General features: G+C 42.0%; 1 protein-coding gene across 1 annotated transcript in view; it reads right to left on the reverse strand.

Annotated features, from left to right (window-relative positions):
- Positions 1–13,256: 13,256 nt before the first annotated feature.
- Positions 13,257–17,652, reverse strand: part of TRPV4 (transient receptor potential cation channel subfamily V member 4) — a 107,835-nt gene continuing 103,439 nt past the window's right edge. Inside the window, exon 16 of the mRNA XM_089684099.1 lies at positions 13,257–15,815. Within this exon, the coding sequence (XP_089540225.1) occupies positions 15,655–15,815 (161 nt within the window). The 3' untranslated portion in view covers positions 13,257–15,654. The remainder of the gene's footprint in view (positions 15,816–17,652) is intronic.

Consider the following 17,652-nt stretch of genomic DNA (forward strand, 5'->3'; position numbering starts at 1 on the left):
TGCAGAATTTTAATAGGCATTTGAGAAGCATTAAAAACACTTCCCAAACGCCTGTCTGATGCCTGCTGACAAAGCTAGTGTGAACGTAGCCTTAGGTATTTGCCACACCTAATCAGACCAGTAGTACTGCAGCCCCTTGTTCTGCAGTCTACATTTTGCTCCAAACCTCCAAAGGAAATATGAACCAGCACTCCTTTAACCGTATAAAACTAACGTCAGAGAGGGTTTTTTCTCACTAATGAACCTGCAGGAATTGTGTGGGGTCTATACCTAAGGTGGCCAGAATCAGCATGAATTATGGCAGATTTCTGCTGAATCAGCTGCAATTTGAGCAGTGGGTGACCCAGCAAACACAACTGAGCTGGACAAAAGTCGGTTTAAAAGCAAACTGAGCTGGGTGAAAAACTGTCAGCCAATCCTATCAGATGCCGCAGCTGCATGAATACAAGAGCTGACAGGGTGATTCCTTAGCACTGTCAGCATGGATGGGGTGGATCAGGGAATTGGTTTTTTTTTCCTCATTCATAACTATGTATAATTAGAACTTTAATTTTGGCAGCACAGTGGCTAAATGGTTAGCAATGTAGTACTAGGGTTGTTGGTTCGAATCACAGCCATGGCACCACCTGCCTGGAGTTTGCATGTTCTCCCTGTGCCTGCATGGGTCTCCTCCAGGTACTCCGGTTTCCTCCAAAAGTCATGCTGGTAGGTTAATTGGCTCCTGTCTAAATTGGCCCTAGTATGTGTATCTATGAATATGAGTTAGGGACCTTAGATTGTACACCCCTTGAGGGTTAGGGACTGATGTGAATGTACAATATATATGTACAGCAATGCATAAAATTGACAGCGCTATATAAGTACCTGAAATAAATAATTTAACTTAAATTTAAGGGCCTAGTCAGACATATTTTGTGTTATCATATGCATGCTAATGTGTGGTATTGTGTGCGTTCTCTTGTTTTAACCACTTGCCCTCCAGAGGATTTACCCCCCTTCCTGACCAGGCCATTTTTCGTGTTACGGCGCTGCGTTACTTTAACTGACAATTGCGCGATCATGCAACACTGCACCCAAATTAAATTTACTTACTTTTTTTCCTACAAATAGAGCTGTAGCTGTATGGGTTAGTGGTATTTGATCGCCTGTGCATTTTCTACATTTTTTGCGGTATAAAAAAAAAGACCAACAATTGTGAAAAAAAAAAAACAATATTTTTGACTTTTTGCTATTAAACATGTCCAGTAAAAAAATGTAAAAATCAAATTTCACCATAAATTTAGGCCAAAATATATTCTGCTACACGTCTTTGCTAAATAAAATCCCAGTTGGTTTATGTGAAAGTTATAGCATTTACAAATAGCAGTATATATACTGGGTTTTTTTTTTTTTTTTACTAGTAATGGCGGTGATCAGTGACTTCTAGTGGGACTGCGGCGGGCATTCTGACACTGGGGGGAACTGACTTGGTGTCACTGACATCCCCAGTGACAGCAGTACAATGATCAGTGCTAATAAAAAGCACTGACTCTGTACTAATGGCACTGGGCAGGAAGGGATGTGGGGTGATCAGAGGGTTAACTGTGTGCTGTGCGTGTGCTTCACTGTAAGCACACTGCTTTGTATGGGTCTGCTATGCAGAGCCATACAAAGCAGTGTGCAGGAGCTGACAGGGGAGAGAACTGTATTGTTTACAAACAGTTCCCCCCCGTCTGAGCTGCTCAGCAATCACCAGGCGCTGGCGAGTAATCACAGGTCGGGACCCGGTGATTGATAGCCGAGGCCGCGAATGGGATGCGGCCCCTACTCGGAACTGCAAAATCACATATATATTCTTGATTTTGCGCAGTACTTCTGCTATAGGGTGGACAAGAAGTGGTTAAAAGCAAACTGAGCTGGGTGAAAAGCTGTTGGCCAATCCTATCAGATGCCGCAACTGCATGAATGAAGAGCTGACAGTGGTGATTCCTTAGCACTGTCAGCATGGATGGGGTAGACCAGGAAAATAGTTTTTTTTTTCTTTGCCTCATTCAGGATATGTGTATAGCTATCTATAATCATAACTTTAACTTAAATTTAAGGACCCATTCAGACATATTTTGTGTTATCTTATGTACACTAATGTGTAGTATTGCGTGCGTTATCTTGTTTAAAATGAGCTACCATAACACATAATTTAAAGGACATGCACTATTTTTTATTTTTTTTACAGTGCACCGCAATGCACAAATGGTTCAGGGGTGTGATGCTCTGTCCTAGAGGAATGCTCTACATGCACCTCACTTAGTAGTTGTCATAGTCTGAATGGACCCTTAAATGGAATGCGGGTTCACTGATTACTAAGAACTCCTCCACATCTGATCAATCATCTTCAGTGATATCATTACTAAATTCCACACGGTATTGTATTCTGAAGTACTGGAAAAGTCAGCTTGTTATATGCACATTTGAAAGATAATCTCCGTTCCATTCTATCTTGCCAATTTCCATTTGGCCCAGGGCTAGTTTAAAATATAATATGCAATAGGTTCACCATCAAACCATAGCAACGCAGCCTGGAAAGGAGTCTGTACCTTAGCCGCCTGGTGTCCCAGGATGACAAAAGTCCCATTGTTGTAAAAAGAAAAATGTTTTTCTCAACTTCTTAACTAAGAACTTGAATATATGTAGTATGAATGGATGCATAAATAAATGCACATAATTTTAAACACTCACAATTGCCAACACTGGGCTCCATGACTGTCTCCAAATTTATTGTTCTGCTTTCTTAATAAATCTTGATAGAGAGGCCCACTAATGAGATCTTAGTATTGAAGCAGCCCTAATCTGGGCTGAGCAAAAGTCATTAACAACAATTTAAATCAACCCCACTTACTGCTTTTGAAAACAGGCATGTGAAGATAAAGATTACTGGTTGGATTGGCCAGAAGGTAGTCGAATAGGTTTATTTAAAGCCAGCCACTATGGACAAATATATTTACCATTTGTTGTAATGTTAATCATTTTTCTTTCTGTAGTTAGCAAAAATGCACTGGGACGTACGCCAGCAGCTGATTTCATAGACTGTTCCCTTCTATAATATATGATGTTCCTTTTCAAACAATGGGCGATTCACTTAGAAAATTTCGTGCAGTAAATGCAAGGGTCAAAGGTAACCTTCGGAATCACATCTGTTATTGTATAGATTTCTTCCATTACGTGCACTATATATAACAAGAATGTTTGGTACTGGAGAATGGTAAAATCCAATTGAGCTAAAACCTGGGAAATGTCAATATAATAAAAACATAAGCCAGAATGCCCAAGGTAGACAATCCCATAATCCTTGTATATGATCCATTCTTAGTAGCAAGAATAGCTGCTGCAGAGATAAAATAGAACAAAACAGTATGGTTTTATATATTACCTGATACCTGTTTTGGGTCTCCAAGAAGCAACCTAAGCCAAAGCCTACATTCAGTCATCAATATGTAACATGAATTTATTTGCCCAGGTCTACTGTCCAGATCCTGGATGTCTGGGCAGGAAATAAAAATAGTTTTATGCAAGCCATACATGTAACATTTGCAAACATGATTGTTTTGCAGATCTTGCAATTAGCGATCACTGTTTGCTACTATCAAACATGTTTGTTTTAACCAGTTTTGAATGATTGAAACAGTGGCATCCCTAGGCAGGTGTGGGGGGTGCGCGCTGCACCGGGTGACACCCATCGGACCCGCTCAATGAAAAGGTAAGTTTTAAAGCAAGCCAACGATCCCCGCAAGATGGTTCGGATCTGCGGATAGAACATAATGAATCGCAATCCGATCCATTATGCACCCCAATCCGCAGATCCGATCCATCTTGCGGGGATCATCGGTGTGACGGGAGTGACTTTTGGGGGTGGGGAGACCCCTGTCTCAGCTCCCTAAATTATTCTTATGTTTAACCCACCCTGTGCCTGTTAAGGGGTACAGGGTGGGAATGTCCTACAATTGTGTATTGTCTACTGCCATGTGGTTATCCCTTTGTTCTATTGTGTGTCTTGGGTTGGTGGGGGGTGGTTCCTGCAGCCCTTCCCTCCTGATGGGATGGCCTGATGATGTGTTTCCTGTTCCTGGTTGTATTTCCCCGCCCTGTGTATATATCTTGTGTTTGTGTAAAAATACAGCAGTCTACTTCCTGTCTTAAGAAGAGCCTGGTGCTGTCTATTTCCTGTATGGTCAGGGTGGTATCCAGGAATCTGTGTTCGGACGGGGAAGCGAGAGTCTAATGGAAATACCCTAGCGCAGACGGGGTCCTGTTCCGTTACATTGGTGGCAAGCGGAGGGATTGTGCTTCCAAGCTGTGAACACATCCAAACCACCACCGGGATCCAAGATCAGGAAAGGAGACGTCAGTCACCCCAGTGGAGATATGGACCTGGCATCAGAGTTCCCAGGGATGCTGCAGACTGTTCTTGCAACATACCCCAGGACTGTGTCTACGGATCAGTACCTGGAGCTCAGGCAGCGGATTTGTGAGGTGCTTTGGAGATGAGCCCTCCAGGCTGCTGGTATGGACAAAGACAAATGCTATCCAACCCCAGGGGAAAGGGCCAGGGACCATCGGAAGTTACAGATGCCATTCCTGGGAGAGAGACCCCAGGAGTAATGGGTGACTGAGTTGGACAGGCTGGTCCAGCTGGAAATAGAGCTGGACAACAGATATCGAGCTCTGCAATGGTATGCAGAGCAGGAATATTTAGGGGTGTCAAAATGCTCTCCTGAGGGACATGACTTTGGTGGGCCTGGATTGCTGTGGGAGAGTCTTGCAGATCTTTTTGTGTTTGGCGATGAAGGAGAACCTGCCCTGGAGGAGTTGCGAGAAGGCAGAGAGACTATGTTCAGTCTCACAGGGGTCTCAGAGCTTGAACCAGATCTGGAATACCTGCTGAAGAAAGAACTGCATCTGGAAAGGGCATACAGGCAACTGCTAAAACATGTTCGGCAGCATGCCCAAGAATCGGCAGTGGAAATTCCAGAGACTGGGGATTTGATAGACTTCTCAGCTGAGGAGGAACCAGCAGTAGACCTGGCAACCAGGCCAAACATTAGTGAACTCTGCCCAGCACTGGTAACGTTTTCTGAGTTCCACGGAAAGGAGATTGTGAACCCCTATCCCCAAACACCAGTTCCAGAGACTGGGGATTTGATTGACTTTTCTACTGAGGAGGAACCAGCCGGCACTCCTTCCACAGAAGAGCTGGCATCAGGGCATGGCGTGGTTGACCTCTGCCCACAACAATCAGCACCTCAGGAGCTACAGAAAGAGGATGCAATCGGCACCTCACAACAGCAGCTTGAGCTGATGTCCGTGGATGGGACTTCAGTCTCCACTGACACAACCCCAGAAAAGGGTCTGGCATTGGGACAAGAGGATGTCAGCCTTACTTTGCAAATACTGGGGGATGTCCATCAAGTCAAAGTGGAGGAGACTACAGTCGCCACCTGGATACCCCAGGGATGCTGGGCAGTCGGCCCAGATCCCCCACCGCATGATGGAGTTGGCCCAGCCACCCTGTCTTCTCCCCAGCGGCTGAGGGGACTTCAGGGAGAAGGACCAGTCCATACTTCTCCCCAGTGGCGGGTATGTTCTACGGGAGAGGCAGAGGTTGGCTGGGTGAGTAATGCTTTGTGTGGGACAATTTGCATGGGGTACTGTGTGGGTGCTGGCATTGGGGGACTGGAAGTACCGACTAACTTCAGAGTACATCCGTCTGGGATTTACTCCTGCATTAGTCTCCCACTGAAAGGGGAGATATGTGACAGGAGTGACTTTTGGGGGTGGGGAGACCCCTGTCTCAGCTCCCTAAATTACTCATATGTTTAACCCACCCTGTGCCTGTTAAGGGGTACAGGGTGGGAATGTCCTAGTATTGTGTATTGTCTACTGTCATGTGGTTTCCCGTTGTTCTATTGTGTGTCTTGGGTTGGTGGGGGGTGGTTCCTGCAGCCCTTCCCTCCTGGTGGGATGGCCTGATGATGTGTTTCCTGTTCCTGGTTGTATTTCCCCGCCCTGTGTATATATCTTGTGTTTGTGTAAAAATAAAGCAGTCTACTTCCTGCCTTAAGAAGAGCCTGGTGCTGTCTATTTCTTGCATGATCAGCGGGTGTGGTCCATGGATGGTGTTTGGACATGGAAGCTGGAGTCTAAGGGCTCGTTCACACTAGGCTGTTTTGCCAACGCTTGCCAAACGCCCCTATAGCGTTTGGCAAGCGTTGGTCCGGTGTTTGCGGAGCGTTTTTAACGATCGGCAAACCCTCCGCAAACGCCGCATGCGCGGTTTAGCGGCGGTTGCTAGGCGTTTGCCGAGCGTTAATAACGCCCCACAAACGCCTATAATGCATTTGAGTGGTGTTACCGCTCCGCAAACGCCCCGCAACCGCGTCGCAAACGCACCGCAAACGCTGGCTGGGCGTTTGCAGAGCGGCACCATAGACGAGAATAGGAGGCTTCAAAGCCTCCTGACTCGACCAGAGGCGTCCGTTTTGCCGCAACGCGACGCAAACGCTCCTGTTAGAACAGCACCATGTGCTGTAATGTGCAGAGTTGGCAGAGGCGTTTGGGAAGCGGTAAAAACGCTTCCCAAACGCCTCTCTGCCGCCTGCACACAAGGCTAGTGTGAACGTAGCCTAACAGAAATACCCAAGTGCAGTCTGGTTCCGGTTCCGTTACAGTCGGCTTGCTTTAAAACATACCTTTTCGTGGAGAGATCAGTTAACCCCATATAGGTTGCAAGCCGACGATCCCCGTAGGATGGATTGGATCTGCGGATTGGGGAGCATAATGGATTGAACTCCGATCCATTATGCTCAATCCGCAGATCCGATCCATCCTGCGGGAATTGTCAGAGGGGTGACAACAAATGTTACCGCATCGGGTGACACCAACCCTAGGGATGCCCCTGGATTGAAATAAGAAAGTGATCTATGGGCTTGGTAATTTTGAATTTCTTTTGGAGGGCCATATCATTGATTTAGAATTGATTAATTTTGAAATAGTCACATAGGATTCTAGTTTACTTTGTCAGTAAAATTTTGACATTGAGCCCTGGTTGACACTGATGCAGTGCGGAATTCGCAGCGTTTTCTGTGCAAATTCTGCACCACATCAGAATCGCAACCCGTTCATGCGAACCGCTGCGGGTGTGTATGTTTAGTTAACACCCCGAAAGCGGTCCACAAGACACGGTGCGATGTGCAGAATCAGATCGCAAAGGTGTGAATACCCATGCGATCCAATTCTAGTCCAGACCCAAACAAGGGTCCTGCACCTTTCTTGGTGCGGTGCGATTAAAGCCATGAAAAATGTATGGCTCCAATCGCACAGCACACAAATCGCATGTGATTTGTACAGGAATGCGATGCGGTTCCTGTGCGAATCACATGCAATATACCACACCGCATATATGTGAACCCGGGCTGAATGTGATCACGCAGGTGAATTTAACTTTTATGTTGCATGGAACATTTCAAACGTTCACTTGATTAAGGTGGTTGGATTGAATGAACAATGTATTGTAAATCAATACATATATAGCTAGCATTAGTCAACAGCTTGCCTCTATAGGACAACAAGCTAGCCATTACAGGTCGCAGTTTCATCCAGCTGCTGAACCTCCTGATCAGCAATAAAAAATGTAGTCTAGCTTTCTAAGCTATATTCTGGGGGGGATTTACTAAAACTGGAGCACTCAGAATCTGGTGCAGCTGTGCATGGGAGCCAATCAACTTCTAACTTCAGCTTGTTTAAGCTTTGACAATAAAACCTGGAAGCTGATTGGTTTCTATACAGAGTTGCACTCTCCAGTTTTAGTAAATAACCCTCTCTGTGGTCAGGTACTGCTGCAGCTCTCAAACCTAAAAAGAAAAGTGCAGACAGCCAAATATTGCATACTTTTACTACTGATTTTAAACATGAATGAAGCTCTGTATTAATCAAAACTCGGACAGGCATTGTGATGAACACGGTGCCCGACCCCTGCCCTTCTCACCAACTTGTTACAAAGGACCAGCCAATCTCACACTGCGCTGTCACTGACATAACAATGCCACTCTCTCCGCACAAAGATTTTCCAGCTCGCGGACCTACAATCTATGTGTCAGCAGCCTGACAGCGATTGTCACTGGGTTAATTATTTACGCAATTAACCCTTCGAACTCCAAACTGCCACCAGATAGCTTTGGGCCTATCAACCCTTCACAATGTTAGCAAGAACAAATGTGAACAATAAAATTCTGTAACACACACTGTCACCACAGACAAGTATAGTAAGGGGATTATTATATACAGTCGCATTCTTCAAGAGACAGGGATTCTTTAGTTTGCATTAAAAGCCTTAGAGATCGTTTTAAAACTTTTCAAAATAGGATTTATTAATGAAAAGGTCAAATGGTGCCAAAACAAAATATTTACAGAAAGGTATGTTCCAAAGACATAAAGAGAACAATAAAGCAACAGAGAAATAAAGGAGCTAAGAAGGCAGAATACTTGCAAAGTCCTGGTTTTAGCAGAGTCCAATTGTCCGAGCAAAAATGTTGCCTTGGCTCTCAAGTCCTTTAAGATGTTCCTTGGTTGATGTTAAACAAGAGCTCATTTACTAGATCCGGTCAGTCCCTTTTCTATGATATCAAAGGGGTGTCGTCAGAGACCAACTGACCAATAATCGGGTTTATGGAATGGGTGCTAGGTGGTCACCAAATTTATGACCAAGTCCCAACTACAGTTTTACACTAATTTTAATAACCTCCAATACGTGCGGGTGGTATTCTAGCAACTGGCAGATTAATATTCAGAATTGTATTTCGAACCCAGTGATACCAAACATAGCGTACTTTTGCCACCAAGGAGGTAGGAAACTGCTTTCTACCCTTTCCTATGTGCTAACATAGTCATGTGTGACCTTGATTTGTTTGGTATGATATTCCCCATTCAAATATATACCCAATATTAATGTGCCCTGTTCCTGTTGACGTCTATTAGTAAGATGTGGAATAGATGTTTTATGGCACACTCTGCATTCCTGGAGCCTTAATGGCCTTACAGGCCATGTGTAATGGCTTGACTGAGTTATTTTTGTTTTACAATGAGCAGAGGAAAGTGTTTTCTATGGTAGGTGGAAACAGACATCCTGCCAAGACTAATTAACTGTTTACAGCCTGGCAAGATGTTTGTTTTAAGATAAGAGGTTCTTTTGAAGTTTGTTAAAAGTTACAGCTGCAAATTCCATAGTTTGCAAAGGGGGGAGTAGGAACACTGCTCATGAAAAAAAAAATGGCTGTCACGTACAGGTTCCATGTCTCTATTGCGCACAATCGTTACAGGCATATTTTTAAAATCACATTTATACCTGCCAGGTTACAATGTCATGTTTGTTTTCTTTTTTTCCTGATATCTGGAAAATATTATTTCCTGCAGTTTAATGATATACTGCTTTCAGTACCAAATCTTTTTTGTTATTTAATAGATTTAATCAATTAGCAATATAAGTATATATGTTAGCATCAGTGTTTTATAAGGTATGTTTAGAATGTAAAGTCATTCTTGTGTGTGTGTGTATGTGTTCAGTAGTGATGTAATTTTTTAATGTTTATATTCCTATCTTAGAAGTAGCAGGTGCTGAAGCAGCTGGAACTGGAGACATCAGAGATCAAATGCACATGTTTGCCAGCACACAACTGAACATTGAGTAACATCCAAAATCTTTACTGAAGTATGATCACATCACAGAGGACATGGTGCAAAGTTTCGGAGCCTATCAGTGCCCCTTTGTCAGGTGTGTGATGATATCTGAAACATTGCACTATGTTCTCTGTGATGTGATCATTCTTCAGTAAAGATTTTGTACGTTACATGATGATCCGTGGCGTGCAGACAAATATATGCATTTTACCTGTGATATCATTTTTGACACAAAACTCAAGAATGACATGACGGAACGCCTAACTTCGATAAAGCAATTCTAAAGGCTTACATTTTTTTTTTTTTTTTAAATAACAAACATGTCTATACTTCCCTGCTGTGTGTAGTGGTTCTTCACAGAGCAGATGGATCATCCTCTTCTGGGTTCCCCCGCAGGCTCTCCTGGCCCCTCCCTCCTGTCAGGTGTCCTCACAGTAAGCAGCTTGCTATGGGGACACCCGGTGCTCCAAGTGTCCATTCACACATGGATCTCTCTCTTCTCATTGGCTCACTGGCTGTGACTGATAGCAGCAGAAACCATTGGCTCCTGCTGCTGTATCAACCAGTGAGGAGAGGGTGTCCTGGGAAAGCTGAGACTCCAGTGCACATTGCTGGATCGAGAGGGGGCTTAGGTAAGTATTAGGGGGGGGCTGCTTCACAGAGAAGGTTTTTTTTTTACCTTCATGCAGAGAATGCATGAAGGTAAAAAACCTTGAGCCTTTACAACCACTTTAAAATAACAATAATTTTAATAATAGATTTTACAAAACTTCCTTTGAAATGTGTGCATAAAAAGGAAACCCTGTATTTTTCACATATAGCACGACAGGTCTGTTGACTAAGACTATGACTAAGTAGTTAAAAGACGAGCTAGGTATTCCATGCCCTTGAATGTTTGACCTGTTCTGCCTACAGGCAGCTGGTCCTTGAGCCACAGAAAGATATAAGCCATGAGAAAAGAGTTGTCAGATCTACAGTAGTTTAAACTGCTTCTGTAAACTTCACTCAGGATCACACTGAGCAGATTACATGAGACAGGGAGTCTGGAAGCTACATCCCCATAACACGGAATGCTTAACACCTTCCATTCCAGAACAGTGTATCAAAGCAGGTACAATCTTCATTATCAATGGGCCAGACAATGCCATGACAAGAGAGTACCATATACATTTTCAGCTTACTTGTGCTCCTGTCACCAGAGCCACTTATAAATAAAGCCCAGCCTGTAAACGAAGTACCTTTATTCTTACAGTACATTTCAAATCCAGAGGTTTGTATGTTGAAGCACAGCTGCTTTGCTGCTCTCTGGCTTCTGCAGGTATTCAGCACTTCTGAGTATGTTGATTACATGGGCTGCTACTACTTGTGGTTTATTCTACCAGCTCGTATATTCTATAGTTTCAACAAACAGACTGCTGTAAAGGTAAGTATATAGACTTTTATATACTGGGCTTTATTTACAAGTGACAAAATCACTTTAACCTCATGTCTCCCTGTTAATTACTCATATATAATTTCAAGTTTGGAACACAGTTCAGCGTTAAATCAGTATTAAGATACTAAAGTGAAATGAAACCTAGGACAGGAGCTGTAGTGTCAATGTCATATCAATATTGGTATCACCCATTAAAAGGAAACACAAGCTTTTTGACAATAGGTTATGCTGCTGCCTTCAGGAGATAGGACAGGACAGTATAACCAATCACACTCCCATGCTGCCGCAGTTTTGTAGCAAAGCAATAGTAGGAGTGGATCATAAGAACAGAAAGTAGGGACCCGTGTCCCTTAATGGACTCCAAGATAAGGATTCAAAAGTTAAAAATCCATTTTTCTTAATTGAGCATTAAAAAGACACAGGATGAAGTATCACAGTACAGTGGGGCATCCAAAAGCAGTCTAACTGAGGCAACACAACTTTGAAAGGCTAGCAAAACCACAAGAACCAACAGGTGATTTAGGTGGTTGAATACAGCCGCCTAAGGGACCTTACAACCAAACCCAGCATCAGCTAAGGCCTGAACATTCATCTAGTAAAGCATAATGAATGTATGATCAGAATACCAGGTGGCAGCCTTGGATATCTGAAAAACAGATCCCTGATGCTGAAAAGCCCAAGAAGCACTAACTGATCTTGTAGAGTGCGCTTTTGAGGGGGAAAAAAGTGCATCTTATGGAGCGAAAAATACGGTAAATACCCATAAGAAGTCAAAGTTTGTACAGTCTATAGTTACAAAAGGAAGTTTTTCTAATAAAACAATTTGTAAATGGTAATAAAGGGCTAAATGTGAGTTATGGTACATGGGTTATACTGGTTGACCCAGGAGAATATCAATTGTTGAACACTACTGTACAGGCTATAGCTCCACTGTTGCCAACCAGTCAAATGTATCTAAGCCTTTTGGAAGGTATATAGTGGGGATGAGCAGCTGCAGAAAGATCAATTCATCCTTCTGCTAACTTTGCTCTCTTCTAGTCAACATATTTGCATGTAGTGCACCTAATCCTGCTCCATCTACTAGTCTGCTTGCTGCTCTATTAAAAGGAATTTAAGAGGTTAATTCCAAGTATGATTCAGGTACTTACACTAAAAAATATATTTTAGGATTATGGAATATCTATCTGCATTACCTTGTGTCTTTTATATCTACCTGGAGTTCGGCTTTAACTCTAATGAACTATATAGGGCACAGTATTTTCCCCTATTTGTATCAAAACTTGTTAGTTATGTGTTCAGCATAGTGGACAGTGTGGAACGTTCATCTGGTTTATACTGTAACTTCCAGACAGACATGAGGGCGATGTGTTTATTACAAATGTTAACTTAGAGTGAATGCAGGATCCTGGGTTTAGTAACACTTTATCTGATCTCCCACAGTACACAGAACATGGAAATGCAATTATTTTAGTAATATAAACTGCTATATACCTTTTCTTATCAACAGTTAGAGTAGTCTTGTGACTTCTATCAGTGTCCAGTAAAGCACTGGTTAAAGCTTGTAGTAGGAGTTTTCATTTTCCCCTGATTGTCCAATGAAGGCTGCAGGACCCCTGACCCTCTGTCTGGACAGTGCTGATCAGCACAGGGCCACGCAGCCAAAAAAAAAAAACCGCTGTAGCAATACACACCAAACTGAGCATGTGCAGCTTGCCCTCAATAATGTTCAGCAGATGGATTGGGGATTGTGGAAGAAGGGGAGGGTCAGAGAAGACAGGGTCAAATATCCTTTTTACACACTGCAGAAGATTAACCCCTTATGTTCTGCAGTGAGTTTAACAAGCATAGTTTTACTGTTGTGGGTTTAGTAACAATTTTATTTTAACAACCAACTCATGACTTTGAGTTTATATACCGTATAGGTATATGGAAACCTTTTTGGAACACCAGAATGGTATTTGTAGAGCTTGGCAAGTTTCAGCTACTTAAAAACGGACACGTACTCTTCTACAAGTGCTTTTGGGAAACGGAGGCATGGGAAAGATGTCTGACATTTAGGAGAACAATTCCATTCAATTTTGCATAACTGAATAAAGAGAATAAAATGAGAATCATGCAATATTAAATTTCATCATATCGACAGAGAAAAGAATTGCCAAATAAATGTAATTGTGCATTTCAGCAACATATTTTCATCTGTATGATATGGAGGCTTTTGTTTGTGGGTTTTTTTATTTTGGTCGCTGTTGCTTGATACATAAAATATTCAAAATGTTAAAATGTACATAAAAACAAAAAAATAAAACAACATACATAATATATAAAATATATGAAGCATTTCCTCCCATAGAATAATCTTTATTTTATTACAGTACCACTGGCAGCACCAATTGTACATGGCCACTGTGCAAAGGTTGGACCCTACATTAACACTCATCATTGATGCTCCACAAATCGGTCTTTGCAAAGTGAAGTTTGTTCCCTGTGTTTTCTGTTTCTTGGCACAACTCCCATTAACTACCTCACTGCCTCTAGCTGAGCTTTGCTGGCAGCCATAGCACCACTGCTTCTACTTACTTCTGGTGATTACCTTTACACCAACACACCCAAATCAAGTATCCTTTTTGAGGTTAGATCTCTTTACAGAAATTGTCCTTCATCCAGATTTTCTGCATCTCTTCCCAGTTGACTTTCTTCAGCCTGACATCATCACTACAAAGGTTTAAATGGGGAAATTTTACCTTTAATTTCGATGGCCCTGCTTATTGCAGGTAAATGATCAGAAATACACTGTGCCCTATATATTAAAAACACACTAAGCTGTAATGCATTGATGTGTGAAAGCCACGTTGAAATCAGTGGTATTTTAACTTGAAATGCATTTCACTGCATGGAAATAGACAAGTGTGTACGCTGGAGTCAGAAGATCCTGGATCTATATTGGAGGTGATATGCTTACATTCAGTAACCTTAAATAAAGATGTCTTCGGCATGAAGGTTAGGCTTCCTGTGTCCTCTAGAGTCTAGCTTAGTTGGCCTCCACCCAAATCTTGCACTAGTCAATGAGGTTTGTAAAAAGGAAACCAAAAAGACCGTGGACAGTCAAGCATGCATGCAAGATTCTAAGCAGCATCAGGCTGCTTCTTCCTCTGGCACCCCTGCATGTATGTTTAATGGAGAGAAAGAGAGGGCCAGTTACCTAATGCTCACTTCTCAACCACATACTTTGCTGCCATTAACACAGAAATCTCTTACAAACATCACTGCACAGTGTTCATGTTTTTGGTCCAATCATGTGACTCGGAGGTGTTTAGATTATTACCACCACTCAGGGCCTGATGTATAAGGTTCTGTGAACTGTTGAATATTTCAGACTTACAAAAAAAAAAAATATTAGTAGTAATATTATGTGATTATGATAGGGATTGCTCTTCTTAGAACTAAGCATGATTGATTCGGTGTTCTCTGTACAGCTTTGTGTCACAGCAATACAAATATGTAATATTCATAATAAAAGTACATGGTTGTAATAAGAAGTTTGGACAAAGCCACGGCATGAATATTTACTGAATGATTAATAATAAATGAGCAGCTAATCATAATATCATTAAGAAATCATTTATCATCAATGTATTTTACTGGCAGAAATGCATCTTTGTAATAACAAAAAATTATATATATTTGTTTTTTCATACCCTAATTTTGTCTAATAGGGAAAAATTCAGCTGGCAAAATATAAAATAAAAAAGTTATGTATTAAGTAATGATGTTCAATCTCCCCATATTATTTCCAGACTCCTATGACCTTCCTAATACAATTAGGCAATATTGTAATGATTTACATAAATCTTGTAGGGGAGTGTGTTGGTCCACAACACAGTCCAACATCCTCTCTGCTGCTCAAGACCATGCAGAAGAAGCTGGCCTTTTCTAATCTAAACAATGCCTTCCTCTTGGCGATGCTACTGCCTGTCCACACTCAGTGATTTCACCAGATGACAGATGGGGGTCCCAAGTGCTACAAGAGACGACCTCATGGCATAGTCCTCACAGTGGCTCAGAGGCCTGGAAGCTCATCATGCATAAGACTGGACAAGGACTGAAGGGGACCTGCAGGAATCAGTGTTGGCTTGAAGACCTATTTAGCCCATGTAAACAGCTGCCAATATAAAAAGTCAAACATTACAACACATTTCATCTAGGAAGTAAGGAACTCTAGAACCTCAAGCGGTCCCAGTGTGGCTGCACATGCAGTATTCGAAATCATTATAACCTTCTACAATTAAAAACATGTTCTTATAGTTTATAAAAAACAATCTTAAAAAAAACAATAAAAAAAAAAAAACATTGTTTCTGTTCACATCCAGAACTTGGTTAGCTGATTCAGCCATTATGTAGACAAGCATCTGTGCAAATATGCAATGTCCCAAACACTGGTTAGCAGCATAGATGAATAGACCTCAGATTTCAATATGGTTTAGGTGTCCGTGATCATGTTGGTGTGAGGGTCCCCATTAAATGTGAGTTTCATCTTTCTTCCAGTTCTGGGGGTAATTTTGCCTTCGGTAGTTTGAGTTGCTACGGTGGATATGATCCAGAGGAACCACAACATCATCAGGATGGTGGGGTGCTTTGTTTAGTTCTACCACTCGAGGTACAACAACAGACCAACGATCTGCAAAAAAAAAAAAATATATATATATATTTTTCAAGTTTGCTTGAAAGGGTATATCAGTGTGCAGAGGGTCCTTCAGAATTTCTAGTGTTATGTGGTTACACCCCTTTAGCACCTGATGGATAAATGCATGCACTAGCTGTATGGATTTGAGCACAGGGATCTCTTGTTTGTTTCTTGTTTGTCTTACAGTAAAACACACACACACTGCCCCCTAGCAAAACACTCTCTGCACACAGTTCACCCTCCAATCGCCCCTCATGTTAACTCTTTCCTGTCCAGTGCCATTAGTACAGTGTAGCACTAATCACTGTATTGGTGTCACTGGGGATGCCAGTAACACCAAGTCAATTCCCCCCAGTGTCAGAATGTCTGCTGCAGTCCTGCAATAAGTCGATGATCACCGCCATTACTAGTAAAAAAAAAAAAACGCTATAACTTTCACGTAAACCAATTAATTTACATGTATTGGGATTTTTTTTTTTAGCAAAGACATGTCGCAGAATACATAAATTTGACAAATTAGATTTTTTTTTTTACTGGACAAGTTTAATTGCAAAAAATCAAAAATATATTTTTTTTTTTTCTCAAAATTGTCGGGGTTTTTTTATAGCGGAAAAAAAAAAAAAATACAGGGACGATCAAATACCTCGAAAGAAAGCTCAATTCGTGGGAAAAAGACGTAAATTGAATTTGGGTGCAGTGTTGCGTGACCGCGCAATCAGTTAAATTATTGAAGCGCCATAAACACAAAAAATGGCCTGGCCAGGAAGGAGGGTAAATCCTCAGGAGGGCAAGTGGTTAAGGAAGCTGGCCGCCTTGTCTTTAACAAAACATGTCGGCTGGCCGCCTTGTCTTTAACAAAACATTTCGGCCATTAAAAATTATGAAATAAACAGAACCTTCGGGTCTAGTATGGATTTTAAGAAAAACGCCACACCAAAATGAAAAAAAAAAAAAAAAAAAAAAAAGGCCCTTAGGACTAGTATAGATTTTGGGGGAACCCTATGACAATATTTTTTTTTCAAAAAAATGGCATGGGGGGTCTTCCCAAAATCCATGCCAGACCTGAGGGTCTGGTATGGATTTAAGAGGGGGCCCCACGTCATTTATTTTTTAAATTTTGGTGTGGGGTTCCCCTTAAATTTCATACCAGACTCAAAGGGCCTGGTATGGATAGGGGGGGTCCCCCACGCTGCATCTGAAAAAATACAGCACGTGATACCGCCAGCAAAGCCATGGTGATAAAGATCTTTTTTTGCTTTCTGTTCCATTTGTGAATTGGACTTAACAGCTTACCACTTTCTTTTTTGCGATATTTACCGGCACATTTTTCATTCTGCGTTTTAACACCACATAACCATAATTTTTTTTTTTTGTGAATTGGACATTTTTTTAAAGTATGCTAAGTTATGCAAATGAGTCACATGACCATCTTATCATATGCAGTAATCTTTAGTGAATTGACCCCACTGTTCATTAGATCAAGTACTTACTAGTGTCTGGGGTCCAGCGCTGTCTTCCTGTGGCTGGTTCTTCTTACCACTGTGCATCCCTGGCATCGCCATCCTGGATACGGAAGATATGACTGAGGAAGCACACATCAGCAACCCTCAGTGCTTTGTAAAACATGCCTGCAACCTCCTGGGACATGTGAGGTGTCTCAGGAGGCTGTAGGTGGGCAGGAGTTGTTCATACTTTCCAAAGTGGGGGACGTCTGTTAGTCTTTGTGGATACCTTGACCAATAGCCTTAACGATGCATGGGTAAAAGATATTGTACCTAGTAGCTACATGCTAGAGTTTCAATCTATGCCTTTCTCCCACTTCCTACTGTCA

The sequence above is a fragment of the Staurois parvus genome, unplaced genomic scaffold (assembly GCF_062004578.1).
Source record: "Staurois parvus isolate SC_StPar_1 unplaced genomic scaffold, SC_StPar_1.0 ptg000336l, whole genome shotgun sequence".
Taxonomy (NCBI): domain Eukaryota; kingdom Metazoa; phylum Chordata; class Amphibia; order Anura; family Ranidae; genus Staurois; species Staurois parvus.